This window comes from Pelodiscus sinensis, chromosome 5 (assembly GCF_052426305.1).
Source record: "Pelodiscus sinensis isolate ZL-2025 chromosome 5, ASM5242630v1, whole genome shotgun sequence".
NCBI lineage: Eukaryota > Metazoa > Chordata > Testudines > Trionychidae > Pelodiscus > Pelodiscus sinensis.
In genome coordinates, this window is record NC_143056.1 from 27,216,517 (window position 1) to 27,228,997 (window position 12,481).

The 12,481-nt window shown below is 43.4% G+C and overlaps 1 protein-coding gene across 3 annotated transcripts in view; it reads right to left on the bottom strand.

Annotated features, from left to right (window-relative positions):
- AK7 (adenylate kinase 7) overlaps positions 1-12,481 on the bottom strand; it is a 79,297-nt gene that overhangs the window by 55,982 nt on the left and 10,834 nt on the right. For all 3 annotated transcript variants that reach the window (XM_075926616.2, XM_075926617.2, XM_089778362.1), the window contains exons 6-9: positions 4,116-4,199; positions 2,944-3,032; positions 2,250-2,340; positions 1,529-1,606 (exon numbers count right to left, since the gene is read on the bottom strand). In XM_075926616.2, coding sequence (XP_075782731.1) covers positions 1,529-1,606; positions 2,250-2,340; positions 2,944-3,032; positions 4,116-4,199 — 342 coding nt within the window. The remainder of the gene's footprint in view (positions 1-1,528; positions 1,607-2,249; positions 2,341-2,943; positions 3,033-4,115; positions 4,200-12,481) is intronic.

Here is a 12,481-nt window from a genome sequence, read left to right on the forward strand (position 1 = left end):
CGTGAACCAATCATCTTTGTTCAGGGTTGGACTCATTCCAGGAGGAGTAACAGGTAATTCTAACTGAGGAATTAGTGGGGGCACAGGCTGTGTTTCCTGCAGTGGAGGCCAGGGCTGTAGCTGCGCTGAGTGGCCCAGTGAGAAACATAGAATCATAGAATACTAGGACTGGAAGGGACCTCGCAAGATCATCAAGTCCAGTCCCCTACCCCCATGGCAGGACCAAATACTGTCTAGACCATCCCTGATAGACATTTATCTAACCTACTCTTAAATATCTCCAGAGATGGGGATTCTACAACCTCCCTGGGCAATTTATTCCAGTGTTTAACTACCCTGACAGTTAGGAATTTTTTCCTAACTTTCTCCTCCTGTGAGGCTTTCTCCTCCCCCCTGGTTCAGCAATGGGGCTGAAGGCAGAATGGTGGGAGGCTGGAGCTGGGGTGGAGGGGCAATTTATTTGGCTTGGTGGCAGGCAAGATGGTGAGCCCTGTTCCCATCTGGACACTGCCTTGGTGGTGCAGCTGCCCCCTGTGATCACTCTACAGTATACTTGTTCCCTGCACATACTGCCTACAGTGGTGACTGTGAGTATAGTGTCCCTCTGTTCAGTCACCTCCCTTTCCATGTTATGGAAAACAATCAAATTCCAGGTACAGTCCATTTTTCTGGAACAACCAAACCTTGACCTTGCTTTAAGTTAGGATAAGAGGAAGCTGTATACCAAATTTGGTGGTCGTAGCTCTTACCATTTAGGAAGAGTTCTTGAACAAACAGACTCATAGACAGACAGACACACACACACACACACACACACACACACACACAAATCTCTAAAATATATAGCGAGATTAATATTTATTGTTAGTCTCTCCCAGTCCTAACACCATTCTGCAGACTAGCATACGAGAGCATTTGTTACTGTAACCATTGAAAATGCAGTCATTAATTCCATCTCACTTAACTCCTAAATCTGTTCTTATTCATAGATTTTAAGGCTAGAAGAACCTGTGTTACACAGACCATATTCACCCAGGTATCCTGCACTGAGATATTAAAGGGACACATTCCAAAGTGCCTTTGACATTTCTTACCTAGTTTACTCTGAGTTACTTGTAATACAAAAACTATACATATCTGCCACAACTTTTTGACTAATCAGAATAAAAAATGTTCTGATTAGTCACAATAGCTCACAATTAACACTATTTACATCTGATTCCCTATGTGACGGCTCAGTTTTATGTGGGTCTCCTATGAGCTGCTTAACATCCTCAACTCATATCAATTCCAGTATGGTCACTGGAGAACCTTAGGATCAGGCTCCACATACTAGAAAAAATTCCCCATCATTCTGTTTTTTATTGTGAGGTTTATAACCTGTTTCTTTGTTTTCTTTTCTAAATATAGTTTATACACTTTTGTTGACATATTTTTCTAAACAATAAGAAAAGTATACATTGCATGGTGAGTGTGTCTGTGTCTCTTCTTTAAAGAAGATATTAGAAAAAGGAAACAAAATACTAACCGTTAAGTCTTTGCTTAAGAAAGCATTTTCTCTTGGAATCTTTTGGATCTTTCCTGGTCCAACGTTTTTGCTAATACACTGTCAGAAAACAATATTGTGTACACTTTAAATTTGGTATTCAACTAACTCATACTTTTGATACACTTAGCAATCTAAAGAACATATGTGTACAAGTGCAAGTTTAGAGACATGATGGAATACCGCTGCTGAACTGTATATCAGATCCTTTTAGCAACCTGTACTAAGACAGGAACGTTGCAAGCTTTCTATTTTATGAACCACATTGTAAAGCCAAGAGCCAATCATGGTTCTGCTTTCCTTCCCAATATTCCCACTACATGGTTCTCAAAATATTTCATTCTGCAGACTACCAGCAAAAGACTCTACTATTCCTGGTTTACCATCTGAAATTCTCAGTGCCAGTACTGTATGTTCAGGTTTCAATGTAAGTAGGCAAATAAATTGCCAATTACCTCTAAAGCACTTTAAAATAATAGATAGCCAAAATCACTTCATAGCAGCTTCCAGATTACTTTGCTGGATTCTGCTTCAAGGAACTTGGTCAAACAAAGGAACAAACTATATTCCTACAGTTCAAAGGAACAAAGAATTTCAAAAAGAGTCAAGATTCAGGGATTTTTAACAAAGTAAGAACTGAGGATTTACAGGACTAAAAAGATACCTGAACAAAAACAACAAAAAAGTCTTTTAACTGTTTTACCTTAACTATGGCCTGAAGAGTATGTATAGATTCATCCACTGCCACAATGTAGAGAGTTCTTGGCTTATGATCTGCTATATTTTGTAGCACTCTGCAATACAGCAAATTGAATCAATGACCTTTAGTGAAAGGGAAAATATTGTGACTGTAATGTGAAATATAGTATAAAAGATATCCCAAGGCAAAGAGCATATAGGAACTCTGAAGGTAAATGTTCCAAATCATGCTATATTCATGTTGATTTTTATTTGTATGATAATATAACTAGATATCTCAGTTTGGCCAAGACAATCCAGGAATATGGAGCAATGTCTCTAGAAAATATACATACACCAAACTACTCCTTATCCTTTCCATTTTGGTTTAAAAAACTGTGGTGTAGTTCCATGTTATTTGGTTAACTGGTGCTGTGTTCTGGACAAGGTATTTCTAGGAATTTCCTGAAAGCATGACCTAAATATTACAGCAAGATAGTATTTACAGAAGGCCTGTTTCATCCTGGAAATATTTAAAACTCCATTTGCCTCAAAATGATGTGATTCAACTGTGGTATAATTGCAATTTAAAAAATAAAAAGTAAAAATATATATATATGGTAGCAGCTATCTGAAATCTCCACTTTTAGGTATGGTTTTGGCACATATATAAGTATTAAACATTTCTAAGGCAGGCCATCCCTAAAAAGCATACTTACGCTGCTAAATCAACAACATGAATGGTTGGAATAAAATTTTTTCCATCTCCAAAAACTGGTATTGCAGGAACCTCACCAAGCCAAGCTGTCTGAAAATAAATACAAATGAAACAAGAGAGTCATATATAATCAGAGTTGCAAAAATGAACATATGTACAGTTGGTGAAACGAGGTACATATTGGATTTTAATGTTCAGTTTTTGGATATGTGTGTCAGCCACAGCAGAATAATCAATTCTGTGAGCAGCTGACTGTCAGCCTATAATGAGCTTACAAATTTAGGGGCATTTTTTACAGTAGTGCTCAATTTTGGGAAAGCTTTATTATTAGTTGTTATTATTATTGTTGTTGTTGTTGTTGTTGTTGTTATTATTATTATTATTATTATTAATAATAATAATAATAATAATAATAATAATATCCCAAAGCATATAAAATTAACATAGACATAAATAAACCTGGGGGTGGGGGGGGAATCACATTATACTGAAAAAAAAATCATTGTTTTTTAATCCTTTCAAGCAGGCTGCATATTCCATTGAAACTCCATGATAGATATGCCTTTACCAACAAAGGATATACTGATATACTGCTGAAAAACTGAAGAATGACTTAATGTATTTTGAAGTAAAAATCTGATCAATGTTGCCATGTTCACACTACAGAGCCTATGATGTCATAGCTTAGATGCACAGGCATGACAGAATTTGCTAGGGAGCTGGACTGGATGACCTTTCAATTTCTCCTCCAACTCTAAATTTCTATGATTCCATATTGGCATAGCTATGCCAGTATAGTCCCATAATATCAACACAGCATGTGTTGTCAGAAGGATGAGCTCTTCTGGCACAGTAATATCTCCCCAAACATTAGGTAATTGTCTGTCAATATAGCTGTGACTCCAATGGGGATTTTGCCAAAATAACTATGTCAATTAGGGTGTGTATTTTTTCCACACTGTGAGTCAAAACAGTTATGTCAATTTAAGTTTTAAGTCTAGCCCACGAAAATGCACTTCAAGAGGCACTGGATCAGGACTTCTGCCTTGATTGTAGAGACATTCAATGTACAGTAATACTACTGTTAGAAGTTTTTAAAATTCCTTTTCAATTTGCCTTAAGAATTGTGCAATAGTAAACTAAATGTCACCAAATTATCTTGAAAAAGTCTACCTTAAAAAAGTAGTGAAATATTCCTTCTTCAGCCCCATACTGAAGTCCTGAAGCAACAACATAGGTTGAAAATTTGTTTTTGCTCTGTAAAATAGAACAGGAACATTTTAAAAAAAATTATGAACAATCTTGTAAATGAAATGTTGACTTATCATGAAATTGCACTTGAAAAACAATAACAGAAGATGTGCTTATGGCACAAGTGCTTAATGACTTGTTTCTGTTTTCACCAAGGTTGGTGGTGACTGGATGTCTACAAGAGTGAACACTGGAGAAGAGGAGGTAGTTTTAAAAGTGAAAATAGGAAAATAACATGTTAAAATTACTTAGAAAAGTCAGATGTCTTCAAGTCACCAAGGCTTGATGAAATGCATCCTAGAATACTGAAGGAGTTATCTAAGCCATTAGCTATCATCTTTGAAAAGTCACAGAAGACAAGAGAAATTCCAGAAGACTGGAAAAGGGAAAATACAGTGCTCATCTATAAAAAGGGAAACAAGGACAGTCCAGGTAGCTACAGACCAGTCAGATTAACTTCTGTGTCAAGAAAGATAATAGAGCAAATAATTAAGTACTCAATCTTCAAACACCTGGAAGATAATAAGGTGATAAGTAACAGTCTGCATGGATTTGTAAGTAAAAATGTCAAACCAACATGATAGTTTTCTTTGATAGGATAACAAGGCTTATGAATAAGGTGGAAGCAGTAGATGTGGTATACTTAGACTTTAGTAAAGCATAGGATACAGTCTCGCAAGAGCTTCTTATAGGTAAACTAGGGAAATAAAATGTAGATGGGGCTACTATAAGGTGGCGCATAACTGGTTGGATAACCGTTCTCAGAGAGTAGTTATTAATGGTTCAGTCATGCTGGAATGGCATAACAAGTGGGATTCTGCAGGAATCAATTTAGGGACTGGTTCTGTTCAATGTCTTCATCAATTATTTAGATAATGGCATCAAGAGTATGTGTATAAATTTTGTGGATGATTATAAGCTGGGAGAGGTTGCAAATGCTTAGGAGGATAGGCTTATAATTCAAAGTGATCTGGACAAATTGGATAAATGGTCTCAGGTTAAATAGGGTGAAAATCAGTAAGAATAAATGCAAAATACTCCACTTAGGCTGTGTCTACTCAGCAGCTTTATTTTGGAATAAGCTATTCCAGAAGAGATACTTCAGGCAGGGCATAAGGTCAGTAGTTGTCTCGTGTGGCTGCTGCTTGAGGCTATCTGAGGCTCGTGCTTAAAGGACAGCTGTTTCTCAGGTTTCCCTGCTTGCTTGCCTACCTCTCTGAGGGACAGCAAAGCATTTTCTCTTCTTGCTCTGGTTGCCCTGATTCAGGACACCACAGCATATTCAACTATGGAGCTGGAGCTGCCTCCGGGCAGTCTTCAGCTCCTACAGCTTTTGTTGCAGCACTTTCTGCAGGCTGCCTCCCATGTTCTGCAAGAACCCAATTCCCAGGGCTTCTGGGAAACACTCCTTGGTAAGTGGGGGAACAGCTACAGGAGCAGGACGCCACCCACCGTGGTCCAGACACGGTGCCCCACCGGTGGAACCACATCATTCTGGAGTGCTGAGGAGACCAACGATGGCTCCAGAACTTCAGAATGAAGAAGGATACCTTCCTTGAGCTCTGTGAGTGGCTTGCACCTGCCCTGAGGTGACAGGACATGCACATGAGTCCCGCCATTCCCCTCCAGAAGCACATCGCCGTCACCATCGCCCTCTGGAAACTCTCCATGCCAGATAGCTACCAATCCATGGGGAACCAGTTCAGCATGGGGAGATCAACAATCAGGGCCCTGCTCATGCAGGTATGGCATTCTCGGGCTATTGTCCCAGAAGGGAGGTGGAAGGATAGAATGGGCTTCCATAGGGAAAAGCAGTTCTGTCCTGCCCTCACAAAGCTCTGCCAGGGGTGGTGATTGCAGGGGTTGCTCCTGGTGAATGGTGGTGGGAGGGGGGGAAAGACAGGGATTAAGAGGGGGAAGAGGGAAAGTGGCAGGTGCCCTGGCACCCCTGTGATTCTCGGTTTGTTTGTTTCCTTCTGCAGGTGGTCAGGGTCATCAACAGCATCCTGCTGTGCAGTCATCCACCTGGCAGATATGGACACTGTCACCGAGGATTTGGCATCCTGGGCTTCCCCAATTATGGGGGGAGGAGGCTATCGACGGGACACACAACATGTGTCCTGCACAACATGTGTGAGAGGAAGGGGGAGGCTTTCCTGCCAGGATGGGATGTGGAGGTGGACCGCTTAGGCAGGGCCTATGAGCAGCTGTGCATGGCTGCCATCCATCAGGCCCATCGGGGGCTTTCCACATCTGGGAGGCCCTGAGGGAGAGCTTCTCCTTAGGGGAGCAGTGACAGTGTCCGCTGGGCTGCCCCACTAGGGGCTTCTGCTTCACCCCTCACTGCCACCCCTCCATATACCCCTTCCTACCTCCTTACCCCCCTTTCTCGATGACAAAATAAAGACACTTTTGGTTTGAAAAACTAAACAGTCTGTATTTTCCATAACTGGGGGGGAGTCAATGAAACTGGGGAGAGAGGTGGGAAAGAACCTGGGAGAGAGGAGGTGAGAGGGTGGAAGAAGGGGGTGTGGAGAATCTGGGAGGAGGGAGCTGGAAGGGGGAGGAAGTGGAGGAGAGGCTCAAGTCTCAGGCTGGAAGTGTTGCCAGCCTCTGTGGATCTCACCGCTATGGGTGTGGGGGCCTCAGCATCCACGGGGGGGGGGGGGGGGAGGGGGGAGGAGGAGAAGCGGGAGGGGGAGGAGGAGCAGGAGAAGGAGCGATAGCAGGAGATGGAGCAGAGACTGGAGCGGGAAGAGGCAGCATGTGCTGCACAAAGGTATGTATATCATTGCACAGGGAGCAACCCTGTGCAAGCAGCTCCCGTCAACTCTCCTGCTGTAGCTGCAGGTCCTCCTCCACCCAGCGGTGGATGGTATTGTGCAGGGCTCACAGTGCAGCCAGGTGCTGTTGCTGGTGCTTGTCCATTGGATGTGTGCGCCTGCAGAAGCCTCGGGTGTGGGAGAATGTCCCAGGTGGTGTAGCCCACCTTCCACTCACAGCTGGTCTGGCTGTGGAGAATAAAGACAGATGGTGAGTCATCCCAGGGGACACAGTGCCTGAAGCCCAGCCCCTATCTGCAAGCCAAGAGTGATAGTTCTCAGTGCCATCGCAATGTGCTTGGAGCCAGGCCATGTGGGACTGCTGAGTGTATGTGTGTCAATGTCCCCTCCCTCCTTCTTGAGGTGGCTTGTGGAGGGAGGGTCAGGAGCATGGCAGGCCTCTCTAGAAATCATGTGGCCAACAGCACAAGGGTCCTCTGTGGCAGCCTCCTGGGGCCGCATGCCCAGGAGTGGCAGAGCAAATGCTCCCATGTGCACAGGTTGCTGAGGCATCTGCAGCCAGCAAAGGCCAAGCATGCTGTGCCCAGTAGCCCTTCCCTCCAGATGCCCATCTCCTCCACTCCCTGTATGAAGGGAAAGTGATAGCACTCACAGGATGTTCCTTCTCTGGCCTCCGATGATGCCTGGGAGAGGTCCGCAGGCAGGCCTTGGGGTTCCTGGGCCACCTGTGTGCTCAGGCTGGCCTCATCCAGGTCCTGGTCCTCCTCCTTTCTGTCTGTGCCCCCAGCAAGGACGAGAATGGGCATCTCCAGCCCAGAGTCTATAACTAGGGGGGGAAGGGACTGCCCCGCCCCCCACAATGCGGTCCAACTCTTTGAAATACAGGCAGGACTGGCTAACCTTGTGAGGAGGGCTTTAAACTAGGTTCGACGGGGGCAGGTGAGCAAACCCCACAGGTAAGTGCTGAATGTGCGGGACTGGGAGATGGGTTGGAAATGGGGGGGACTACGGCCTATAATGGCAAGGAGAAAGGAGGGTCAGGGCACAACAGGGAGGCAAGATCAAATCAGTATCTTAGATGCCTATATACAAATGCAAGAAGTATGGGTAATAAGCAGGAAGAACTGGAATTGCTAACCAATAAATACAACTATGATATCATTGGTATTACAGAAACCTGGTGGGATGGGACGCATGATTGGAATGTTGGTATGGAAGGGTACGGCTTGCTCAGGAAGGACAGACAGGGAAAAAAGGGAGGAGGGGTTGCCTTGTATATTAAAAATGTACACACTTGGACTGAAGTGGAGATGAAAGTAGGAGATAGCTGTGTAGAGAGTCTCTGGGTTAAGCTAAAAGGGGTAAAAAACGAGGGTGATATCATGCTAGGAGTCTACTACAGGCCACCTAGCCAGTTGGAAGAGATTCCTTTTTTAAACAATTAACAAAACTATCCAAAGCCCAAGATTTGGTGGTGACGGGGGACTTCAACTATCCAGACATATGTTGGGAAACTAACACAGCGAGGCACAGGCTATCCAATAAGTTTCTGGACTGCATTGGAGACAACTTTCTGTTTCAGAAGGTTGAAAAAGCTACCAGAGGAGAAGCTGTTCTGGATTTGGCTTTAACAAATAGGGAGGAACTAGTTGAGAACTTGAAAGTGGAAGACAGTATAGGGGACAGTGATCACGAAATAATAGAGTTCATGATCTTAAGGAAAGGTAGAAGGGAGACCAGCACAATTGAGGTAATGGATTTCAGGAAGGCAGATTTTGATAAGCTCAGAGAACTTGTAGGTAAGGTCCCATGGGAAGCAAGACTGAAGGGAAAAACAACTGAGGAGAGTTGGAAGTATTTCAAAGGGACGTTGTTAAGGGCCCAAAAGCAAACAATTCCGCTGTGTAGGAAAGATAGAAAATATGGCAAAAGACCAGCTTGGCTTAACAAGGAGATCTTGCATGATCTCAAAATAAAAAAGGAGTCATATAAAAAATGGAAACTAGGACAACTAACAAAGGATGAATATAGGCAAGCAACACGGGAATGCAGGGGCAAGATTAGAAAGGCAAAGGCACAAAATGAGATCAAACTAGCTACAGGCATAAAGGGAAACAAGAAGACCTTTTATAAATACATTAAAAGGAAGAGGAAGACCAAGGACAGGGTAGGCCCACTGCTTAGTGAGGAGGGAGAAGCAGTAACAGGGAACTTGGAAATGGCGGAGATGCTCAATGACTTCTTTGTTTCGGTCTTCACCGAGAAGTCTGGAGGTGTGCCTAACGTAGGGTACGTCTAGACTACATGCCTCTGGCGACAGAGGCATGTAGATTAGGCTACCCGACAGAGTAAAATGAAGCGGCGATTTAAATAATCGCCGCTTCATTTAAATTTACATGGCTGCCGCGTTGAGCCGACAAACAGCTGATCAGCTGTTTGTCGGCTCAGCGCGATAGTCTGGACGCTCCCCTGCCGACATCAAAGGGAGTTGTCGACAACCCAGGTATGCCTCATCCCAGGAGGCATACCTGGGTTGTCGACAACTCCCTTTGATGTCGGCAGGGGAGCGTCCAGACTATCGCGCTGAGCCGACAAACAGCTGATCAGCTGTTTGTCGGCTCAACGCGGCAGCCATGTAAATTTAAATGAAGCGGCGATTATTTAAATCGCCGCTTCATTTTACTCTGTCGGGTAGCCTAATCTACATGCCTCTGTCGCCAGAGGCATGTAGTCTAGACGTACCCGTAGTGAATACAAGCAGAGAGAGGGTAAGTTTAGAAGATGGGATACACAAAGAACAAGTTAAAAATCACGTAGGAAAGTTAGATGTCAGCAAGTCACCAGGTCCTGATGAAATGCATCCCAGGATACTCAAGGAGCTGATAGAGGAGGTATCTGAGCCTTTAGCTATGATCTTTGAAAAATCATGGCAGACAGGGGAGATTCCAGAAGACTGGAAAAGGACAAATATTGTGCCCATCTATAAAAAGGGGAATAAGAACAACCCAGGAAACTACAGACCGGTCAGTTTAACATCTGTCCCAGGGAAGATAATGGAGCAGGTAATTAAGGAAATCATATGCAAACACTTGGAAGGTAATAAAGTGATAGGGAATAGCTAGCATGGGTTTGTGAAGAACAAGTCATGCCAAACTAATCTGATAGCTCTCTTTGATAAGATAACGAGCCTTGTGGATAAGGGAGAAGCGGTGGATGTCATATACCTAGACTTTAGTAAGGCATTTGATACGGTCTCGCATGATATTCTTATTGATAAACTAGGCAAATATAACTTAGATAGGGCCACGATAAGGTGGGTGCATAATTGGCTGGATAACCGTAGTCAGAGAGTGGTTGTTAACGGTTCTAAATCCTGCTGGAAAGGGATAACAAGTGGAGTTCCTCAAGGGTCTGTTTTGGGACCCGTACTGTTCAATATCTTCATCAATGATGTAGATATTGGGATAGAGAGTACGCTTATTAAGTTTGCAGATGATACCAAACTGGGTGGGGTTGCGACTTCTTTGGAGGATAGGGACATAATTCAAAATGACCTTAGCAAGTTAGAGAAATGGTCAGAGGTAAACAGGATGAGGTTTAATAAAGAGAAATGCAAAGTGCTCCACTTAGGAAGGAACAATCAGTTCCATACGTACAAGATGGGAAGCGACTGTCTAGGAAGGAGCATGGCGGAAAGGGATCTAGGGGTCATAGTGGACCACAAGTTGAATATGAGTCAACAGTGTGATGCTGTTGCAAAAAAAGCAAATATGATTCTAGGTTGTATCAACAGGTGTGTTGTAAGCAAAACTCGTGAAGTCATTCTGCCGCTCTACTCTGCACTAGTTAGGCCTCAGCTGGAGTACTGTGTCCAGTTCTGGGCGCCACATTTCAAGAAAGATGTGGAGAAATTGGAAAGGGTACAGAGAAGAGCGACAAGAATGATTAAAGGTTTAGAGAACATGACCTATGAAGCCAGGAGTAATGGGCTTAAAGTGCAGCAGGGGAGGTTTAGATTGGACATTAGGAAAAAATTCCTAACTGTCAGGGTGGTCAAATATAGGAATAAATTGCCAAGGGAGGTGGTGGAATCTCCCTCTCTGGAGATATTTAAGAACAGGTTAGATAGACATCTGTCAGGGAAGGTGTAGACGGAGCTTGGTCCTGCCTTGAGGGCGGGGGACTGGACTCGATGACCTCTTGAGGTCCCTTCCAGTCCTATTATTCTATGATTCTATTATTCTAAGGTGTGGAGCTCTGCCCCGGATTGGGAGCTGCCCTCCTTGGCCCTGGCATAAGCTTGATGGAGCTCCTTTACCTTCATCCGCACCTGTTCTTGGGTGTGGATGTAGCCTTTGTTTCCCAGGCTGTCTGCCATCTGGCTAGGCTTATCAGTTAATCGTAGAGTTGACTACACGTTGACATCCCTACTCACAAGCATGGGCCAGGCTGGACTTGAGAGAAGAGTGGCACCCACCCCACCTGGGGATTAAGAGTCAGGGCTTGGGTCAGCCCCAGTTGAGGGGGGAGGTAAGAAGGACTGTCCTCACATAGCAGCCCATTTTCCCTCTGGAAATATGATCATCCTAAATACAGGTAATGCTGTATCCACACACACATTCTACAGTGGAATAGTGCTAAGGGAGTGGTTTTCAGAAGGTGAGGGGTTTACCAACTGGACTCAAAATCAAGTGCGGACAAAAAGATGTGTTGACATAACGCAAATTTTATTGTATGAGCCAAGCTATAGTGTGGATGTAGTTGTATTGATATAAAGGTGCCTACACCAGTATAGCATATTTCCATGTGGAAAAAAAATTAGCTGTATCAATATAAAGCACTTGTTTATCAGAACTCTCGTATCTAATCCAGGTCCACAAGCTCCTCTGGTGTGATCCTTAACCACTTATACCATGCCTTAGCTGTAGTATGGTGCACTGCTCCTCCCGTCCTCAACAACAGCCTTCCTGCCAAAGGCCTACAGAGCAGCCATATCACAGCCTCCTGATAGGATGGCCCAGCAGTGTTCTCAGTGGAGCTCTTCCAAGAGGAAGAGCAAGTTGTCTGAGCAACAGATCATTGCTTCTCATATTAAAAGGAAGACAATGGAATATTGTTCCTCTTCTAGTTTCTCCTAATAGAAAGGACGCTCAAGTATTTCCTTTAAATTAAAATAAGTTTAAAAATTTTCCACTGGAAACAAAACCTTTCTTCATCACCTTCAAGCAGGGAATATCTTAGTCATCCTGTCAATCTGACTCTCTATAAAAGACTCTGCATTCATCATTAATGGAATAAATGGAGAATTAACCATATATTTTTTTCATTATAAGGATAATATCTCTTAAAATTACTTTTACAATATTTCAGAAGCATACAACTAAGAACACTATCAGTCAGTCTTTGACTTCATAGACAAAATATTACATAAAAGGAACCTGTTTCACATATGTAAATAATTAAAAATCACGACAAAGAGGAAATATTTCTCATATCAGCTGACAC